The sequence below is a fragment of the Elephas maximus genome, chromosome 22 (assembly GCF_024166365.1).
Source record: "Elephas maximus indicus isolate mEleMax1 chromosome 22, mEleMax1 primary haplotype, whole genome shotgun sequence".
In the NCBI taxonomy this organism is placed as follows: Eukaryota; Metazoa; Chordata; class Mammalia; order Proboscidea; family Elephantidae; genus Elephas; species Elephas maximus.
Genome location: NC_064840.1, coordinates 24580353 through 24603094, shown reverse-complemented (window position 1 = coordinate 24603094; position 22742 = coordinate 24580353). Strand labels below are relative to the sequence as shown.

General features: G+C 39.5%; 1 protein-coding gene across 6 annotated transcripts in view; it reads right to left on the bottom strand.

Moving 5' to 3' along the window:
• Window positions 1-22742, bottom strand: part of PISD (phosphatidylserine decarboxylase) — a 57988-nt gene that overhangs the window by 22211 nt on the left and 13035 nt on the right. For 2 of the 6 annotated variants that reach the window (XM_049865352.1, XM_049865354.1), the window contains exons 2-3: window positions 16141-16220; window positions 4593-4768 (exon numbers count right to left, since the gene is read on the bottom strand). In XM_049865352.1, the coding sequence (XP_049721309.1) occupies window positions 4593-4768; window positions 16141-16220 (256 nt within the window). Of the gene's footprint in view, window positions 1-4592; window positions 4769-16140; window positions 16221-22742 lie in introns of those variants that run through there. The other 4 variants (XM_049865347.1, XM_049865348.1, XM_049865356.1 and 1 more) reach the window with 3 other exon arrangements.

Sequence of the window (22742 nt, the reverse complement as noted above, 5' to 3'; positions counted from 1 at the left end):
CCTGGCAGATTCGAACTGCCCACCTACAGTTAGCAGCCATAGCACTTAACCACTACGCCACCAGGGTTTCCTAAACCTACCCTAGCAAAGCTTAAAAACAAGCCTAAAAAGATCAAGGTGATCCACAAATAAGTTAACTGCCTGCCAAAACAAATTCCAACTTTGAAGGAAAACAACAAAATCCAGCATTCACAATGTATTCAATCAGAAGTGCTAGACACATGAATAAACAAGAAAATGTGATCAATAACCTGGAAGGGAAAAAAAAAAAAAAAACAGTCAATAAAAATAGATCCAGAAATGACAAAAGACAGTAAAAATAAGAGAAAAGGACTGAGACAGTTATATAAGCAAGCACAATACGGTCAAAAATTTAAAGGAAATATGAACATAATGAGAGAAATAGGAGATATATATGAACCACATGAAACCTCTAGAAATAAAAGGGAAGAAATGAAAATATCTACAAAAATGCTACTAGAGCTAGTAAGTGAATCTAGCAAGGACACAGGAACCCTCACATATTGCTAGTGGGAAAGCAAGATGGTACTGCCACTTTCAAAACTGGCAATTACTTATAAAATTAAATACACACTTACTATATGACCAAGTCATTGTACGGCTAGGTATTTATACAAGAGAAATGAAAAAAAAAAAGTCCAAAGACCTGTACACAAAAATTCATATTGGCTTTATTCACAGTCATAAAAAACTGCAAACAACCCAAAAGTCAACTAAAGGTAAAAGATTAAAATGAAAAAAATAAAAAATTGTGGTATATCCATGCAATGAAATACTATTCAGCAACAAAGAATGAATTTCCAATAACATGCAATATGGATGAATCCCAAAAACACTATACTGAGTGAAATAAGTCACATAACTGTACATAATTTATATAAAATTCTTAAAAATTTATATAAAATATCTTAAAAAGATAAATCTATAGTGACAGAGAGGTAGTCCAGTTATTGCCTGGAACCACATGTGGACACTGACTACAAAGCATCATGAAGAAACCTTCCGGGGTGATAGAAACGTTCTCCATCTTTTATGTGGGGTGGACACAGGTGTATACATTTATCAAAACCCACTGGACTATAATTTAAGAAGTGTATATTTTGTCGTTTAAATGTATTTAAAAAAATTAAATCAACTTTGAGTAACAAAAAATATGTATGTATGGGGAAATTTTCTGGAAGGATAGACAAGAAACTTAAAAAGTATCTGCTTCTAGAATAGGATTAGCAGATGGGGGTAGGAGGCTTATTTTGATGGCAGAACTTCTTTACTATTTAAAGTTTTACACGATCATGTATTATTTAAAAGAAAAAAAACTCATTTTATTAAAAATAAAAATTAACAATATATATACCTAAGCATAGCCAAAGCTTGGAAAGGCTATGTTCACCAAAATGTTAACTGTGATTTCTGGAAGGTGGTGGGATTATGGGTCATTTTGTTTTCTTCTTCAGATTTTGCAATGCTTTCTGATTTTTTTAAAGTGAATTCTAATTTTTGTAATTAGGAAACGACAAAACTATTTCCACCTGGGGAAAGTGAACACAGCTGCTTCTGACCGGGGACTTCACAACACTTTCCTTAGAAGAGGAGGGAGAGAAAGCCCTGCACAGGTTACTTTGTCACTAGTTACTGAATTTGACTAGGAGCAAACACGTAGGCTTCATTTTTACTCCGCCAATTGTATGAGCTTTTTGTCCACCATAAAAGGAACATAAATCTTAGAGCAGGCATAGATTTTAGAAACATCTTCTTAAACGTGCAGAAACAGAACCCAGAAACTTGAAACAACTTGCTGAAGGTCACAAGGGAGGGGGAGCCCAAAGCTCAAATCTCCTTATTCCCTGTCCAGTGTTCCTTCCTCACTGCAGTGGGAAGGTTACACCAACCCTCCATTCCCACCTCCTAGAAATCCTGAAAATGCTATTCAGTAAATAATAGCTGAGCTTAACTAGTAAAGAATGTCTGCCTTGAGCATAGTGCTCTTTTAAGAACTATCTATGTGGGATCAAACTGACAACAGCAACTCAAAAGATTAGATAAGAAACTCAGGGGGCTGAGAGTTTAAGTTAATGGGAGAAGAACAATTCTGAAAAGGAGGGTGAGAGTCGTTGCACAACCCTAAGAATGTAATCAATGCCACTGAACTGCACATGTAGAAATTGTTAAATTGGTGTATATTTGACTGTTTATACTCTCAACAACAAAAAAATAAAATGAATTAAAGTAAAAATGCTGCTTAGTAAAATACAATCATCCTATCACCTCAGCTGTACCACTGACCCCAGGGGCTCATCTTAGCAATAACTGCCAGTCTTGAAGCTCTGGAGATGCCAGATTTCATCTCAGGGACATCAAGGGACTGTATTCCAGCGAAATCACCACCAGAAATTATCTCTTGCCACTTAAACAGAGCCCTAAAGAGAGCCTTACAGCTCACCCGCCTGTGGTTCTCAAGTCTGTCTAGTCTTCAGAATCACCTAGGGAGCATTTAAAAATAGATCTTGATAGTTCTTAAAATAGCAAAAACAAAGAATCTATCATCTTTAGGGTTCCCCAACAATTCTGATGATCACCAATATATCCCAACTCTCTTATTTTACATGAGATGACAGCTATTAGATAGGGCCAAGGGTTGGACTAGGACCCAGTGCCCCACTGCCTGCTCAGGACTCACCCTCTCACAAATCTCACAAACCTTTCCTCTTTCCTCTTTAAATCTTACAATGCCAACTCTGAGTCCAGGCCGTTTCCCCCTTACTAAAATGAAGTGTTAGAGAGTCCTACTTGGCAATCCAAAAGTCGTCCTGTGGGCATTTAATTCAGCCAAAAAGAGTATCTAACTTAAGCCCAGTTCTTTATCAACAGGCACTCTAGGCCCCAGGCTATAGTAGGCCACTCAACCCCAGTGTCCTGTTACCGTCCAGGCCCTAGAACTACGGAAGTAATCAACCTTGTCCTCTTCAAAAACAATCATTTTCCCAATTATACATGGATATTTGGACACTAAAAAAACTACCGACACTGGCCTTTCATATACCTGTAATTTTGGAAGTAGCAGGTTTTTCTCTAAATTTAGAGTCTCTTGGGATATCTTTGAAATGGGGGGGGTACACTTCCTTAAAGTTGACAAGTCGTCATACTGTGAACCAGCCTGACAAATGACAGGTCAGAGAGAAGCCAACTTGGATCTAACTCTTGACAGGGTCATTCAATCATAGTCTCATGCCACCCACTCTTACAAGTACTTTATAAGTCTGGTAGACAAGGATATATTGAGGGAGGAGAGTTATCAATTCCATGGGAAATAAACAGTACACCATATTTTGAAAGCGTGACTCACATTATAAAAATTACCTCTCACCAAGAGGATTCTGAGATATATTGGCCTCAGGTAGGTTATTATAAAGTTAAAGGCATGTGAACAGGCCAAAGTAGACACATAGACACAAATGGGACAGAGAGACATCTTTTATGGTAACAGTCACATCTGCATCTGTATGGCCAGTTGACTAAGTGAGTTTTACATAACTGGTGGAAATGGAGTGAACTCCTTACTTTGGATTCTACTGGAGGAAACAGTCAAAGCAGGGCTTTGGATGAAGGCCTCTAATGTAGCATGTAATGCCCATGGTACCAAAGATGCCTGGACAAATTACAGTAGAGCTGGAAGTAACCTGAGAGTTGTGTTCCAGCCCAACTCATTCATGTTACAGTTAAAGACACCGAGAGCCAAACGTAAAACGACATGCCCAAGTTCACAGAGTACTGATGAACCATGATTGGGAAACCTTGGCCTCCTGATACCCTGACCTGTGTTTCCTACTAGACTGGACTCAGCTGAGCTGGATGAACGAAGTGGATAGAGACGCAACCTGAACATACCATTCCAAAATGCCATGAAGCCTCAATCCTCACCACCTCTTCTGCCCAGGCTATTGGGGCCTATCACAGGTCTTTTGATATTTCAGATTTTTCAGTTGGTAAATTATGGATGAAGTGAAGCCAGTTTTCAAACTAACACCTTTATACTCCAATTCAACATTTACTGAATGTCCATTCTAGTCAGCCAACGTCCTGGGCCACAGGAAGCACAGATGAACAAGACAGTTATTACATGTCACACATGGTTCGAAAACTAGTTTGCCCTTATCATGTCAGTATGATGGAGGGGGGAGGTACATTTTGAGCAATAATGATAAAGGAATTTGATAACGTCAGCCTGGTTCCTGGTAAGTACAAATCCACATCACAAAGGTCCAACAGTTTCAGTTCAACAGCAGACCAGGAATGGCATGAATGGCCAAGATCCCAGCACCAATGTAAGGCGTGAACTCTGATGATTACAGCAGCAGGAAATCTTCATTGAGGGCCCTTGGGGAGAAAGAATATGTTTGGGGACAGAAGGGAAGCCTGACGTGACACTTCCATATCTAGCCAAAACCCACTGGCAGCATGAGCTCCAAGAAGGCACATTTCGCTTTTTCAAACATTTCAACTTTGGGGCAATTTAAAAAGCAACAAACAGCTATTTTGGATGAGGACCTAAGGTGCCTCCACCTTATTCCTACCTCCCAGGAACCAGCAAGTTTGGGTGGTATCTCCAATCCCAGCTTCTCCAGCTCTCGTTCCCTGTAGTTCGCATACTGCCGGTACCCTGCATACCCGCTGCCTGTTACCAACAGAATGGGCAGGGGACGGAGCAGGTACAAGGCTCGGGTAGGGGCGGTGTGGACTTTTCTGGTATCTGTAATAAAAAAAACAGGAAAATTTTGAGCCTGGGGGGGACACGGGCAGGGAAGTCATGCAAACACCAACAGGAAGGCCAGGAAAAGCCAATGCATCTCAGCAGTCCTCAGTAAAGGTGGCCAGACCCTGAAGGGATTTAACAAGGCAGGTCTAGCCTTCTGAGGCATTACTAAGACCCTTCCCTCTCCAAATTCTATGAATAAATAAGGACAGGCACCTTTTCTGTGGAAAAGATGCACCTCAACTGCCCCATAGTTTCAGTCATAGAATTTAAGATTAAAACATTGAATCCCAAAGAAGGTAAGAAACTAATCAAGGCTGCCCAGTTGGCCACCAACAAGGTCAAGACTTAGCACCAGGTACCATTTCTCACTAGGGCTCGCTAATCCTGCTTTTACAATCCAGGCCCAATTCTGATTGGGCACTAATGTTCCGAAATGCAAAATCACATAAACTCTTACAACAACAATAAAAAGACAATCCAATTTAAAAATGGGCAAAGGATTTGAATAGACATTAGAGATACAAATAGCCAATAAGCACATAAAAAGCTGCTCAACATCATTAGTCATTAGGAAAATTTGAATCAAAACCAATAACAAGTATTTGCAAGGATATGGAGAAACTGGAACCCTTATTTCCTTGCTAGTGAGAATGTAAACTGGTCAGTCACTTTGGAAAATAGTTTGTTCCTCAAAAAGTTAAACACACAGTTACTATGATCAGCAATTCCAATTCTAGATATATACCCAAGAGAAATGAAAACAAATGTCCACAAAAAACTTGTGTACAAATATCCATGGCAGCATGATTCATAATAGCCAAAAAGTGGAAACAACCCCAGTGTCCATTAACTGACGAATGGATAAACAAAATGTCGGTATATTCATACAATGGAATAGTATTTCACAATAAAAAGGAATGACATGCTGATATATGCTACAACAAAAACCTTCGAAACATGTGAAAAAACCCAGTCACAAAAAACCACATATTGTATGATTCTATTTATACAAAGTGCCCAGAATAAGTCAATCTGCAGAGACACAAAGTAGATTAGTGGTTGCCAGAGTCTAGGAGACAGAAATATGAGTGACTTCTAATGGGAAAAGTATTTTGGGGGGGGTGATAAAAGTATTCTAAAATGAGATAATGATGATGGCTGCATAACTCTGTGAACATACTAAAAATCACTGAATTGCACCCTTTAAAAGGGTAAATTTTATGCTATGTGAATTATATCTCAATAAAGCTGTTAACAAAAAAAAAATCGCAAAAGCTGAATTACCAATACCAAACCAAACCAAACCGGCTGGTGTCGAGTTGATTCTGACTCATATCAACCCTATAGGACAGAGCAGAACTGCCCCATAGGGGCCTAAGGAGTAGCTGGTGAATTCGAACTCCTGATCTTTCGATTAGCACTGTGCCATCAGGGCTCTGAATTACCAATAGCCTATGCAAAACTAAAAATAAACAGTATACCCTTGTACTGCCTTTAACTTGTTTTTTTCCTTTGTTGGTGTTGTTCTTGTTGTTGTTTTGTTTTGTTTTTTAGTATTGACAAAAGATTTTTATTAAGTAATACCTAGGGATCAACAGGTGGAAACCCTGGTGGCATAGTGGTTAAGTGTTATGGCTACTAACCAAAGGGTTGGCAATTCGAATCTACTAGGCACTCCTTGGAAACTCTATGGGGCAGTTCTACTCTGTCCTATAGGGTTGCTATGAGTTGGAATCAACTCGATGGCACTGGGTTTGGTTTTGGTAGGGATCAACAGCTATGGAAGGGACGACTACACCTTCCTCTAGATTCTCCGTCATCTTTTTTTTTTTTTTTTTCTTTTTCACATTTATTCACTTTCCAATACAAAATACAGTCTGCAACATGCAGGAAGGATGAATAGTTGCTCTTTCTCCCTTTAATCAAAGAGATTTACTTATAATAAACTGGAAGGAATTTCTTACCTCTCCTGGATAACCTTTTTTTTTCTTTACATATACTTTTTATTGTGGTGTTGATCACTTTTTTTTTTTTCCTTATTGTGCTTTAAGTGAAAATTTACAAATCAAGTCAGTCTCTCATACAAAAACTTATAGACACCTTGCTAGGTACTCCTAGCTAGTCTCCCCACAATGATACAGCACACTCCTTCTCTCCACCCTCTATTTCAGTGTCCATTCAACCAGCTCCTCTCCCCCTCTGCCTTTTCTTCTCACCTCCAGACAGGAGCTGCCCACAGAGTCTCATGTGTCTACTTGAGCCAAGAAACTCACTCCTCACCAGTATCATTTTCTATCCTATAGTCCAGTCCAATCCCTGTCTGAAGAGTTGGCTTTGGGAATGGTTCCAGTCTTGGGCTAGAAGGACCCCAGACCACGACCTCCCGGGTCCTTTTAGTCTCAGTCAGACCATTAAGTCTGGTCTTTTTATAAGAATTTGAGGTCTGCATCCCACTGCTTTCCTGCTCCATCAGGAATTCTCTGCTGTGTTCCCTCTTAGGACAGTCATCGGTTGTTGCTGGGCACCATCTAATTCTTCCGGTCCCAGGCTAATGTAGTCTCTGGTTTATGTGGCCCTTTCAGTCTCTTGGCCTCATATTTATCTTGTGTCTTTGGTGTTCTTCATACACCTTTGCTTCAGGTGGTTTCAGGCCAATTGACGCATCTTAGATGGCCACTTGCTACCACTTAAAATCCCAGACACCACTCACCAAACTGGGATGCAGAATATTTTCTTAATATATTTTGTTATGCCAATTGACCTAGATGTCCCCTGAAACCATGGTCCCAGGCCCCTCTCCCTGCTACTCTGGCCTTTGAAGCATTGGTTGTATTCGGGAAACTCCTTTGCTTTTGATTTAGTCCAGTTGTGCTGAGCTCTCCTGTATTATGTGTTGTATTTCCCTTCATTTAAAGTGTTCTTGTCTACTATCTAATAATGAATACTCCTCTCACTTCCTCCCGACCCTCATAACCATCAAAGAATATTTTCTTCTGTGTTTAAACTATTTCTTGAGTTCTTATAATAGTGGTCTCATACAAAATTTATCCTTGAGCAATTAACTAATTTCACTCAGCATAATGCCTTCCATATTCCTCACGTTATGAGATGTTTCACGGATTCATCACTGTTCTCAATCGTTGCACAGTATTCCATTGCGTGAATATACCATAATTTATTTATTCATTCATCCATTGATGGGCACCTTGGTTGCTTCCATCTTTTTGCTATTCTAAACAGTGCTGCAATAAACATGGGTGTGCATATATCTGTTCATGTAAAGGCTCTTATTTCTCTAGGATATATTCCAAGGAGTGGAATTCCTCGATCGTGTGGTACTTCGGTTTCTAGCTTTTTAAGGAAGCACCAAATCAATTTTCAAAGTAGTTGTACTATTTTACATTTCCACTAGCAGTATATAAGTGTTCCAGTCTCTCCACAACCTCTCCGACATTCATTACTTTGTGTTTTTTGGATTAATGCCAGCCTTGCTGGAGTGAGATGGTATCTCACTGTAGTTTTGATTTGCATTTCTCTAATGGCTAATGTCCATGAGCATTTCCTCATGTATGTCTTAACTACCTGAATGTCTTCTTTGGTGAAGTGCCTGTTCATATACTTTGTCCATTTTTTAATTGGGTTGTCTTTCTGTTGTTGAGTTTTTGCAGTACCATGTAGATTTTAGAGATCAGACGCCCATTGGAAATGTCATAGCCAAAAGCTTTTTCCCAGTCTGTAGGTAATCTTTTTACTCTCTTGGCGAAGTCTCTGGATGAGCATAGGCGTTTGATTTTTAGGAGTTCCCAGTTATCTAGCTTCTCTTCTGGTGTTTCTGCATTGTTAGTAATGTTTTGTATACTGTTTATGCCATGTATTAGGGCTCCTAGTGTTGTCCCTACTTTTTCTTCCACGATCTTAGATTCATCTTAGATTTTATATTTGGGTCTTTGATCCATTTATACTTTTTGTACATGGTGTGACGTATGGGTCTTTTTTCATTTTTCTGCAGATGGATATCCAGTTATGCCAGCACCATTTGTTAAAGAGACTCTTTCCCCCATTTAACAGAATTTGGGACTTTGTCAAATATCAGCTGCTCATATGTGGATGGGTTTATGTCTGGATTCTCAATTATGCTCCATTGGTCTACATATCTGTTGTTCTAAATTTTTACAATGCTGAGTCTTCCTCAAGGTATGTTTTTCTACTTATGTAGGTCTCTTTTGGATTCCTGCAGTAGTGTCTTGTAGTTTTCTTTGTATAGGTTTTCTACGTCTCTGGTGCTAAGTATTTTATCTTCTTGGGGGCTATTGTAAATGGAACTGATTTTGTGATTTCCTCTTCGACATTCTCTTTGTTGGTACAGAGGAATCCAACTGATTTTTGTATGTTTATCTTGTATCCTTATTCTCTACTGAGCTCTCCTATTAGTTTTGTTAGTTTTCTTGAGGATTCTTTAGGGTTTTCTGCATATAAGACCATATCATCTCCAAATAGAGTTACTTTTACCTCTTCCTTACCAATCTGGATGCCCTTTCTTTCTTTAGCTAGCCTAACTGCTCTGGCTAGGACCTCCAGCACAATGCTGAATAAGAGTGGTGCTAAAGGGCATCCTTGTCTGGATCCTGTTCTCAACAGGAATGCTTTCAGACTCTCTCCATTTAGGATGATGTTGACTGTTGGCTTTGTATAAATACCCTTTATTATGTTGAGGAATGTTCCTTCTACTCCTGTTTCGCTGAGAGTTTTTATCATGATAGGTGTTGGACTTTGTCAAATGCCTTTTGTGCATCAACTGATAAAATCATGTGGTTCTTTTATTTATATGATGTATTATATTGATTGTTTCTCTAATACTGGACCATCCCTGCATACCCACTTGGTCATCGTGAATAATATTTTTGATATGTTGTTGAATTCTGTTGGCTAGAATTTGTGGAGGATTTTTGCATCTAAAGTCATGAGGGATATAGGTCTGTAATTTTTTTTTTTTTTTTTTTTTGCGGTATCTTTACCTGGTTTTAGTATCAGGGTTATGCTGGCTTCATAGAATGAGTTTGGGAGTATTCCATCCTTTTCTATGCTCTGAAATACCTTTAGTAGTAGTGGTGTTAACTCTTCTCTGAAAGTTTGACAGAACTCTCCAGTGAAGCTGTCAGGGCCAGGGCTTTTTTGTTGTTGGGAGTTTTTTAATTACCTGTTCAATCGCTCCTCTTGTTATGGGTTTATTTAGTTGTTCTACCTCTGTTTGTGTTTTGTTTTTTTTTTACCTCTGTGTTAGTTTAGGTAGGTAGTGTGTTTCTAGAAATTTGCCCATTTCCTCTAGGTTTTCAAATTTGTTAGAGTACAGTTTTTCATAGTAATCTGATATGATTCTTTTAATTTCAGTCGGGTGTGTTGTAATATCACACATCTCATTTCTTATTTGGGTTATTTGCTTCCTCTCCTGTTTTTCTTTTGTCAGTCTGGCCAATGGTTTATCGGTTTGTTAATTTTTTCAAAGAACAAGCTTTTGGTCTTGTTAACTCTTTCAACTGTTTTTCTATTCTCTATTTCATTTAATTCTGCTCTAATTTTTATTATTTGCTTTCTTCTAATGCGTGAGGGTTTCTTTTGTTGCTCTCTATTTGTTCAAGTTGTAGAGATACTTCTTTGATTTTGGCCCTTTCTTCTTTTTGGATGTGCGCATTTATTGTTATAAATCGACCTCTGAGCACTGCTTTAACTATGTCCCAAAGGTTCTGATAGGAAGTGTTTTCATTGAATTTCTTTATTCCGTCCTCAATTTCTTCTATAACCCAGTAGTTTTTGAGCAAGGTGTTGTTCAGTTTCCATGTGTTTGATTTCTTATCCTTGCTTTTTCTGTTATTGATTTCTACTTTTACGGCTTTCTGGTCAGAAAAGATGCTTTGTAATATTTCAGTGTTTTGGATTCTGCTAAGACTTGCTTTATGACCTAATGTGTGGTCTATTCTACAGACTGTTCCACATGCACTAGAAAAGAAAGTATACCTGGCTGCTGCTGGGTGAGTGTTCTGTATATGTCTATGAGGTCAAGTTGGTTAACTGTGGCATTTAGAACTTTCTTGTTTTTACTGAGCTTCTTTCTGGATGTTCTGTCCTTCACTGAAAGCGGTGGGTTAAAGTTGCCTACTATTATTGTGGAGTTGTCTATCTCGCTTTTCAATGCTCTTACCGTGTTTTATGTATCTTGAAGCCCTGTCATTGGGTGTGTAAATATTTAATATTGTTATATCCTCCTTGTATATTGTCCTTCCTTATCCTTGTGGTGGATTTAACTTTAAAATCTATCCTGTCAGAGATTAATATTGCCACTCCTGCTTTTTTTATTGCTGTTTACTTCATATATTTTTTTCCATTCTTTGAGTTTTAGTTTGTGTATTTAAGTCTTAGATGTGTCTGTTGTAGGCAGCACCTAGACAGATCATGTTTTTTTATCCATTGTGCCACTGTCTCTTTACTGGTGCATTTAGTCATTTACATTCAGTGTTGATTATGGCTAGGTATGAGTTTAGTGCTGTCATTTTGATGTCTTTTTTTGCATGTTGTTGACAGTTTTTTTCCCCACTTAATTTTTTGTGCTGAGTAGTTTTTCTTTATATATTGTCTTTTCTTCTTTTTCACTGTTGCTGATTTTATTTTTACTGAGTATTTATGTTTTTCTTGTATGTTATTTTGATGTATATGATTGTTAGTCACTTTTGTGGTTACCTTAATATTTATCCCTATTTTTCTAAGCTTAAACCAAACTTTTATCTGTTTGTATAGCCTTGACTTCCTCCCCAGATGAAAGATCTATGACTACATTTTCCAGACCCTCTTTATTGATTTATGTTGTCATATTTTTCATAATGACATTGCTGTTTCCCTGTTTTGAGCATTTTTTTATCTTGATTTAGTTTTGTGATTTCCCTATCTGGGTTGATATCTGGTTGCTCTGTCCTGTGTTCTAATCTTGGGTTGTTATCTGATGTTATTGATTTTCTAACCAGAGAACTCCCTTTAGTATTTCTTGTAGTTTTGGTTTGGTTTTTGCAAATTCCCTAAAGTTCCGTTTATCTGGAAATGTCCTAATTTCGCCTTCATATTTCAGAGACAGTTTTGCTGGATATATGATTCTTGGCTGGCAATTTTTTTTCCTTCAATGCTTTATATATGTCATTCCACTGCCTTCTTGCCTTCATGATTTCTGCCAAGTAGTCTGAGCTTATTCTTATAGACTCTACTCTGCAGGTGACTTTTTGTTTATTCCTGGTCACTCTTAAAATTTTGTCTTTATCTTTGGTTTTGGCATGTTTGATTATAGTATGTCTTGGTGACATTTTTGAGATCTACCTTATGTGGGGTTCGATGAGCATCTTGAATAGGTATCTTCTCATCTTTCACAATATCAGGGGAGCTTTCTGCCAACAAATCTTCAACAATTCTCTCTGTATTTTCTGTTTTTCCTCCCTGTCCTGATACTCCAGTCACTCATAGGTTATTTCTTTTGATAGAGTCCCAGATGATTCTTAGTGTTTCTTCATTTTTTTTTTAATTCTTTTATCTGATTTTTCTTTGAATATATTGGTGCAAAGTATTTTATCTTCAATCTCACTAATTCTGGATTCCATTTCTTCAATTCTGCTCCTCTGACTCTACTGAGTTATCTAATTCTGAAATTTTATTTTTAATATTCTGAACTGCTGATTGCTGTTTCTCTATGGATTCTTGCAGCCTATTAAAATTGTCATTATTGTCTTGAATAACCTTCTTAATTTCCTCAACTGCTTTATCTGTGTGTTCCTTGGATTTTCTGCATTTTGCCTGATCTACTTCTCAACCTCTTGAACAGTTCTGTATATTAATCTTTTGTATTCTACCTCTGGTAATTCCAAGAAAATCTCTTTGTCCAGAAGTTTCCTTCAGTCTTTGTTTTGAGAGTTCGTTGAAGCAACTGTGGTCCACTTCTTTATATGACTTGATATTGACCGTTGTCTCTGAACCATCTATAAGTTATTGTATTGATCTATTTTATGTTTGCTTACTGTGTCCTAGCTTCTTGCTGTGTTTTGTTTTGATATACTCAAATAGGCTGCTTGAGAGAGCTAGCTTGATTATTTGTGCCTTTGAAGCTCTAACATTCTGTCACCTGGTGGCTAGAGCTGTTGCTGGGCATATGAGCCTAGGAGTTCATTCACTTTTCTTGTATGGATTCAACTCAGGTGTCCAGGTAGTCAGTCACCAAGTATGTGGTGCAGGCTCTCTCCTACAGTCTTAGAGGAGCAGGAGTGTTTGGTGTAGGCATAGGTATCGTTGCAGCAGAGGGTCAAGCTCTGAGCAAGGCAGGGGGTTGACAACCATTCCCCAAGTGTCTGTGAGGAAAGCACATCCTTGTTTCCTAGAGTGCACAATTGGGTGGGTTCTGCAGCCAGACCATGGGCAGCCAATGCTTTTGGCTATAAGGGCTGGGAGGCACCACTTATCCTTGGATCCCTGATGCAGGTGGCTAACTGGTGTGGGTGAAGCCACCAGTCCTCAGGCCCCTGATTCAGGTAGGTGTGGACCCTGCTTAACATGCAGAGCAGTGTCAAATGTCGAAAACCCACCTTTCCCCTGCACAGCTGCAACAGCTGAAGTCAGATCTCAGGCACATACACTGTTAGTCTGCCAACAACACCTAAGTTGCTAAAATTGGCCCAAGGTCCACGCAGGGGTGAAAGGCATTCAAAGTTTGTGGACCACTGGTGCCTGGACAGGAGCCGCTTCTGCCCTGAGTTCCCAACTTAGGGGAGCCAAACAGTTATTTTTCCCCCATGTGTTAATTTGTTCCCTCTGCAAGGCCAGCAGAATGGCTCAGGGCACGCAGCAGGATCTATCTCAGGCCCTTGGAAGTTGACAGCCACTGAAACCGGATTGGGGGCTAGGGCAGAGGGAGGAGGGATCAGATAAATGGCAAAGTTCTTTAGCAGTAAATTACATACAAGCACTTATCTTTTCCCGAGAGCGCTGGTCTTTGCTGACTCTGGAGGAGTGAGCAGACTCTGTGCAGCTCACTCTCTCTCCCTGAGGAAACGTCCCAAATGCTACCACCAGCTCCGCCGTGGTCATGCCAAGGGATCATGCCTGAGGGTCACCGGTTCCCACAGAGTTAGGTCCTGCAACTCCTCACCGCTTCTGAGCCATCTCTCCCTCCCTCTGCCACTCAGTCCGATTTCCTAACTTTGCCTTTGATGTTCAGGGCTCCTAGCTTGTCATATATATAATCGATTCACTGGTTTTTTCAGGTTTTTGTTGTAAGAGGGATCACTGGAAGCATCTGACTACTCTGCCATCTTGGCCCTGCCTCCTGCTGTTTCTTTTTTTTTTTTTTAATGAGCAAGTATAAATGTCATTAATTTTTTCCACCTTCTCATTATCCCAAATGAACCCTTGTTGTTGTTCTTGTGTGTCATTGAGTCGATACAGACTCATAGCAAGCCTATAGGACAGAGTAGAACTGCCCCATAGGGTTTCCAAGGCTAATCTTTACTGAAGCAGACTGCCATGTCTTTTCTTTCACAGAGCCACTGGGTGGGTTTAAACTATAGACCTTTCGGTTAGCAGCAGAGCACTTAACCACTATACCACCAGGGCTCCGTAACAAACCCTTACTAGTTAACAACTAAATACTGTACCAGAAAGACATGTCAAAAAGCCGAAAACATTTTTTTTCTCTTTCTGAAATACTTGATGATGAGAGAACTATTGTACTCTGGTCCTCTCTTCAAGCTACAGTCTCCTCCTGTTGCCTTCTCAAAGGCTTATTTTACGCCTCCAAAGGCAGTCATGTGTTGAGAGTGCCCTTCTCTCCTTACCACCTCCCCGCTGATTTGTCACTTTATACCTTTCATGGTTGAATTAGTTTATGTTTGGAATTTTTTTGATGATGTCATGTTTTTTTCACTAATGGAATGCATGCTGAATCATGGACTGTTGGCAACTTTTTGTTATGTATGATGGATTTTTATAAATATTACATGGGACAACATATGTCCCAGTGGACACCTTCTCAGAATCTTCCCCACTTTCTGGCACTTATCTGAACCACTGAACAGGAAGTACATCACGAACATGCACTTACACTGCTTTGAGCCATAAAATATCTCACTCACTTGAATAACACTGAATCCCGGAAACCTCACCTTCCCAATAACACACATGAAATAGTAAATAAACTTTCAAGCCTTATTTCACTTTTTGGGAGCCAAAAGGCAAAAAACGCAAAGGGTACCTATGGGGACCGTTGAGCAGGAAGTATATCACAAACAAACCTTATCTCACTGTACAGATGCCCAAAGACATCAAAGTTTTGCAAAAGCACTCTCCAGGATGCATCCACTCCAGAAATGCCTCCCAACACTCAAATGTGGCACTGAATAACTTCCTTGTTTTTTTACATAGTTATGGAAGTCTCCACCCAGACACCAGTGTATACTAAAGTGGTTCTAATACCTTCCAATACACCTTCAGGGACAGAAAAAGTACTTGGTACCAAGAGGTACCCGTGAGCACTAAAGGGTTATAAAAGCACAGTGGCCACTTTTCTACAAATCCAGGGTCATGGATTCACTCCTGAGGCTCTCCCTCCATCTTTTATGCTATTCCTACTTGTTCCAGCATACAATTCCTAATTAAGGACTTGTGGTAAACTTATTGTTTTTGTTCTCCTTAACTACCTACTTTTATTCCCAAGGTGCTCTTATAGGGCAGTTAAAAAAAATAGCCTTTGGAGTTTGTTCTATAAACCTTCATCTAAAGTACAATAAAAAAGAAAAAATAGCTTTTGGTATGGTAGAACAAAAAGGGCTACTTAGATAATACACAGACAATATACATTTTTGTAGCTGTTCAAACAGCTGCTTACAAGTTCAAATAAATTCATAATCCTCAGGGTTGGTGAGGGTGTGAGCAGTATGAGCATAAGTTGTGACAACTCTCTCTGAAGAGCATTTTGTTCTAAATATCAAGGTGTAAAATTCACATACCTTTGGCCCAGCAAGTCTATCTCTACAAATTTATCATGAAGATGCACAAAGATATGTCACTAAAGAACTGTCCATAGTAGAAAAAGACTAGAAACTAACATCTAGCACCAATGGTACAGTCATACAGTGGAATACTATGCAGCCATTTTAAAAATGATGAGGTAGAGTAATAGATAATTCTCGAGTGATAACCATTTTCCAGACACTCAAAGCACTTTACCCGTGCTATTTCATTTAATTCTAACAACAATCCTATGAAATAGGAGCTATGTTTATCTCAATTTACAGATGAGCAAACTGAGGCAGAGAGGGCCAGTACCATCTCCAGCTGCTACTTACCTGTGCGAAAGGCTCTGAGAGGCAGCTTCCTTAAGGATTGTAGAACATGGCTCAGGGCAGTATTTTCACAGTGAAGGTGGCTATAACCAAGCAAAAAAAAGCCATTAAATATTTTTCTTAAAATTTAATAAAAACACGGGTGGGACAATTGGGAAAATCTGAATACAGTATATAGATAACAGTATTGTACCAATGTCAACCTCCTGGTTTTGACAAATGTACTGTGGTTATATAAGAAAAAGTCCTTGTAGGAAAAAGCCTGAAATACTTAAAGGGCTGAAGTCCTTAAAGGTAAAAGGGTATCAAGTCTGCAACTTGCTCTCAAGTGTTTCAGGAAAAAAATACACATACACACACATACACAGACACATATGGAAAGAGAATAATAAAGCAAATATGATTAACTGGTGGGGAATTTGAGTGAAAAGTATTTTGGGAATTGTATACACTGTCTTTATAACTTTCCTGGAAATCTGAACGTATTTCGAAATAATTTTTTTTTCTTAAGCACAAGATCAGGAAAATGAGAGTTCTTGCACAAAGCCTTGTGTTTCTATATCACAAAAGAAGGGCTTTATATAGACTTGTAAACATCTGAACCCTAACTAGTAAACAAATCTAATATTTCGATGGCTGAAACTTTTACCAATTTAAATATCCGTATTGGAAAAAAAAAATGTTAGGATATTCTAATCTACTTCAAGTCTTGTAGGCTCAAATGGTTTAGAATTTTTTTAATTATCTTTTGTGGGATTCCTAATTTGACGGAGTGAAGAGGTTTCATGGGTTCTGAAAGTCTGTTTCTCTTTTTCTGTCATCTTCACCTGGGGACATCAGGTTTCTCCCCAATGGTCAATAAATGACTGTGCCAACAAGTAATCATTAAAGAATTTTTAATTAACAATTGGTTTGTCTCTTAATCAAGAGCAAACATCTCACTTTCATTTCGGATAAAATCAGTTTCCCCAAATATCGACCTGAAATCTAAAGTGTTTATTTTTTCCTTGGAGTACTTCTATGAAAGAATTTATTATAAATGTCTAAATGGATTACTTTTATGAAATAAAAAAAACTGTATTTAGGACTTTCATACAATATTTACATTCATGGATATTTAGCCAGTATGTCGTATATAGATACTCTATAAACATGATCAGATTTAGGTTCATTTTTTCATATGAAATTTCCTTGACTTAAAAAGCCCCTTACAGCATGGTGCTAACGTGGCTAATGTGATGAGTCTGGTCCTCCTATAGGCAAACTAGATTTGTGTGGAGAAAAACCATCTTGCCATCGTAAAAATGGTGTGGAGGTGGAATCTGACATCCTCTAACTTCACAAGGAAAGAGAATCAAGAACAATCACCCAAGGCTGATTCCTATGAAGCGGAAGTCAGACATGCCTCCTCTCTGCTCCATCTCTACCAATTATGACACCAATTATCCCTTCCGTGGCACTCTCTACTTTTCTGTTAGGTTCAACAGTTCACTGTGATGGCCACATAGAACTCACAAACAATATTCACCACTATGGGGTTTATTAGGGAAGTAACAGGTTACAATTCAGGTTCAGGAATGCAGTTCCTCTGTCAGGACAGACTCTTCTAGCCGTGCCCACTGGCATGCCCTGTTGGCCCTCAGCCTCTGCCCTGCTTGGGCAAGTGTTACAAAGCTTTTAGCTCTGCCAATAAGTGCCCTGAGGCACCCCACTCTGCCAGTAATCCCTAGCCCAAAGGCTCTCAGCTCTAGCGCCCTAAGTCGGCAAACCTAGCTCCACCAAGTGACCAGAGGCTCCCTACTCTGCCAGCAAGCCTCCTGCCCGAAGGCACTCAGCTTTTTCGCTCCATGGGCCGGGAAGCCCGCTGTACCATCTCCTGACAGTCTCTTCTGCCACTGTTTTTCTGCTACTGCTTCTCACAGTCTTCAGTGTTACAGTGCTCTCTCGGTCTCGGTCTCCTGATTCCAGGAGATTCTTAGCACAGGGACCTTCCACTCTTGGCCCTTCTTTCTTGGTGGAGGTGAGATCCCCTCTCTGTTCTGGAATTGCCTCTCTTCTAAGCCTAGTGGGATGGCAAAACTGACCAATCCCCTTGATGAACCACAATTACCTTATTTGCAAGTGATTGGGTGGGAGTTACAAGACCACAGAAAGGTCACATAAAAGCAATCCATCACACTGCAACCATGAAAATCACCACCCCTAAGGTGCAGTGGTTAAAAGCTTGGCTGCCAACCAAGAGGTCAGCAGTTCGAATCCACCAGCCACCCCTTGGAAACCCTATGGGCAGCTCTACTCTGTCCTATAGGGTTGCTACAAGTCGAAATCGACTTGACAGCAACAGGTTTTTTTTTTTTTTTAAGGCCATATAGATGTGTAGCTACTAACACAAAGAAGTGCATTTCAGTATATGAGTGTACTTTCAGCATTGAACAATGCACATCTCTTAGACCAAATACTCCCGCTACAAAAGCTGAAAGTCTAAAACCTGATTTCCAAACAGAATTAGAGGAGAAAGCATAAAAACTGACTAAATTAGGGTTCACTGAAGTGTTCTGTATGTCACTGTATTGTGTGTTCCAGAATGCTGAACCCCCATTACTGGATTTTTTTTTTTTTTTATCCTACTTTAGGTGTAAGTTTACAGCACACGTTAATTTCTCATAAAAAAATTAATACACATATTGTTATGTGACCTTAGTTGTTATCCCTATAATGTGACAGCACACTCCCCCTTTCCACTCCAGGTTTCCTGTGTCCATCCAACCAGCTCCTGTTCCTTTCTGCTTCTCATCCTGCCTCCAGACAGGAGCAGCCCGTTTGGTCTCGTCCACCTGCTTCAACTAAGAAGCACGCTCTTCACAAGTATTTTTTTTTTATGTTTTATAGTCCAGTCTGGAAACCCTGGTGGCACAGTGGTTAAGAGCTACAGCTGCTAACCAAAAGGTTGGCAGTTCGAATCCACCAGGCGCTTCTTGGAAACCCTACGTGGCAGTTCTACTCTATCCTATAGGGTCCCTGTGAGTCGGAATCGACTCGATGGCAGTGGGTTTTTTTGGGGTATAGTCCAGTCTAATGTTTGTCTGAAGAGTTGGCTTCAGGAATGATTTTAGTTCTCAGTCAACAGAGCATCCAGGGGACATGTCTTCGAGGGTTCCTCCAGTCTTATTCACACAATTCAGTCTGGTCTTTTCACATGAACTTGAGTTCTACAACAGACTTTTCTCCTGCTTTATCAGGGACTCTCTGTTGTGTTCCCTGTCAGGGCAGTCACTGGTGGTAGCAGGGCACCACCCAATTCTTTTGGTCTCAGGCTGATGGAGTATCTGGTTTATGTGACCCTTTTGTTTCTTGTATCTTTGGTGTTCTTTGTTCTCCTTTGCTCCTGGTGGATTGGGACCAATTGATGCATCTCAGATGGCTGCTAAAAGCTTTTAATACCCCAGACGCTACTCACCAAAGAGGGATGCAAAACACTTTTTGTTAACAGACTTTGTTATGCCAGTTGACCTAGATGTCCCCCAAAACCATGATCCCCAGGCCCTAGCCCCTGCTACTCTGTCCCTCAAAGTGTTTGTGTTCATGAAACTCCTTAGTTTTTGGTTTAGTCCAGTTGTGCTGACTTCCCCTGTATTGTGTGTTGTTCTTCCCTTCGCCTAAGATAATTTCTGTCTACTGTCTAGTTAGTGAATTCCCCTCTCCCTCCCTCCGCACCCTCATAACCATCAAAGAATGTTTTCTTCTGTGTTTAAACTTTTACTTGAGTTCTTTTAATAGTGGTCTCAATACAATATTTGTCCTCTTGCAACTGAATCATTTCAGCATAATGCCTTCCAGATTCATCCATGTTGTGAGATGTTTTGCGGATTCATTACTGTTCTTTATCGTTGGGTAGTATTCCATTGTGTGTATGTAACATAATTTGTTTATCCATTTGTCTGTTGATGGGCATCTAGGCTGTTTCCATTTTTTGCTATCGTGAACAGTGCTGCAATGAACATGGATGTTGATGTATCTACCCGTATAATGGCTTTTATTTCTCTAGGATGTATTCCAAGGAGTGGGATTGTTGGACTGTGTGGTACTTCTATTTCTAGCTTTTTAAGGCAGCGCCAAATCAATCTCCAAAGTGGATTACCATTTTACATTCCTACCAGCAGTGTGTAAGGGTTCCAGTCTCTCCACAACCTCTCCAACATCTATTATTGTGCTTTTTGTAGATTACTGTTAGCCTTGTTGGAGTGAGATGGTATCTCATTTTAGTTTTAATTTGTATTTTTCTAATGGCTAATGATCATGAGCATTTCCTCATGTATCTGTTAGCCGCCTGAATGTCTTCTTTGGTGAAATGTCTGTTCATATCCTTTGCCCATTTTTTAATTGGGTTATTTGTCTTTTTGTTGTTGAGGTTTTGCAGTATCTTGTAGATTTTAGAGATCACACCCTGATTGGATATGTCATAGCCAAAAATCTTTTCCCACTCTGTAGGTCGCCTTTCTACTCCTCCGGTGAAATCTTTTGATGAGCATAAGTGTTTGATTTTTAGGAGCTTCCATTTATCTAGTTTCTCTTCTGTTGTTTGTCAATTGTCAGTTATGGTTTGTATTCCGTTTATGCCATGTATTAGGGCTCCTAGCATTGACCCTATTTTGTCTTCCATGATCTTTATCATTTTAGATTTTATATTTAGGTCTTTGATCCATTTTGAGTTAGTTTTTGTACATGATGTGAGGTATGGGTCTTGTTTCATTTTTTTTGCAGATGGATATCCAGTTATGGCAGCACCATTTGTTAAAGATTGGATCATTTCTTGACTGCTCAGCAGCATATGACACAGTTTGCTGGTTGGTTCTTTCTGACCTCTCTCTCATCCTCTGATCCTCACTCATGCTTCCTGCCACTCCTTGTTGTTATTGTTAGGTGCTGTTGCATTGTCTCTGACCCATAGTGACCCTATGTACAACAGAACGAAACACTCCCCGGTCCCGCACGGTCCTCATAACTGTTGTTATGCCTGAGCACATTGCTGCAGCCACTGTGTCAGTCCATCTTGCTGACGGTCTTCCTCTTTTTCACTGACCTTCTACTTTACCAAGTATGATGTCCTTTTTTCAGGGACTGGTCCCTCCTGATAACATGTTCAAAGTATGTGAGATGAAGTCTCGACATCCTTGCTTCTAATGACCATTCCAGCTATATTTCTTCCAAGACAGACTTGTTCGTTATTCTGGCAGTCCACAGTATATTATTCAGTACTCTTCAACGACACCATAATTCAAAGGCATCAATTCTTCTTCCTTATTCATTGTCTAGTTTTCACATGCATGTGAGGTGGATTGAAAACTCTAGGGCTTGGGTCAGGGGCACCTTAGTCCTTAAAGTGACATTTTTGCTTTTTAACACTCTAAAGAGGTCTTTTGCAGTAAAATTTCCCAATGCAATGTGTCATTTGATTTCTTGACTGCTGTTTCCATGGGTGTTGATTGTGGATCCAAGTAAAATGAAATCCTTGACAACTTAATCTTTTCTCCATTTATCATGATGTTGCTTACTGGTCCAGTTGTGAAGATTTTTATTTTCCTTATATTGAGGAGTAATCCATACTGAAGGCTGTGGTCTTTGATTTTCATCAGTAAGTGCTTGAAGTCCTCTTCACTTTCAGCAAGAAGGGTTGTGTCATCTGCATACTGCAGGTTGTTAATGAGTCTTCCTCCACTTCTGATGCTGTGTTCTTCTTCACATAGTCCACCTTCTCGGATTATTTTCTCAGTATACAGATTGAATAAGTATGGTGAAAGGATACAACACATTTCTTGACTTTAAACCATGTAGTATCCCCTCATTCTGTTCAAACGGCTGCCTCTTGGTCTAAGTACAGATTCCTCACAAGCACAACTAAGTGTTCTGGAACTCCCGTTCTTGGCAATGTTATCCATAATTTGTTACAATCCACAGAGTCAAATGCCTTTCCATAGTCAATAAAAATACAGGTAAATTTCTCCCTGGTATTGTCTGCTTTCAGCCAAGACCCATCTGCCATCAGCAAAGATATCCTTCCTCTTTTGAACTGGGTTGAGTTCTCCAGCAGTTCCCTGTCAATGTACCGCTATAACTGCTTTTGAATGATCTTCAGCAAAATTTGACTTGTTCAATAATTTCTGCATTCAGATGGATCACCTTTCTTTGGAATGGGCACAAATATGGATCTCTTTCAGTCAATTGGCCAGGTAGCTGTCTTCCAAATTTCTTGGCATAAACAAGAGAGTGCTTCCAGCACTGCACCCATTTGTTGAAACATCTCAATTGGTATTCCATCAATTTCTGAAGCCTTGCTGCTCGCCAATGCTTTCAGTGCAGCTTGGATCTCTTCCTTCAGTACCATCAATTCTTGATCATAGTCTACCTCCTGAAATGGTTGAAAGCCAACAATTTCTTTTTGGTGCAGTAACTCTGTATTTCTTCCATTTTCTTTCAATGCTTCCTCTGTTATTTAAAATTTTCCCTGTAGAATTCTTCAATACTGCTTGATTTTTTTCTTCAGTTCTTTCAACTTGAGAAATGCCGAGCGTATTTTTCCTTTTTGGTATTCTACATCCAGATCTTTG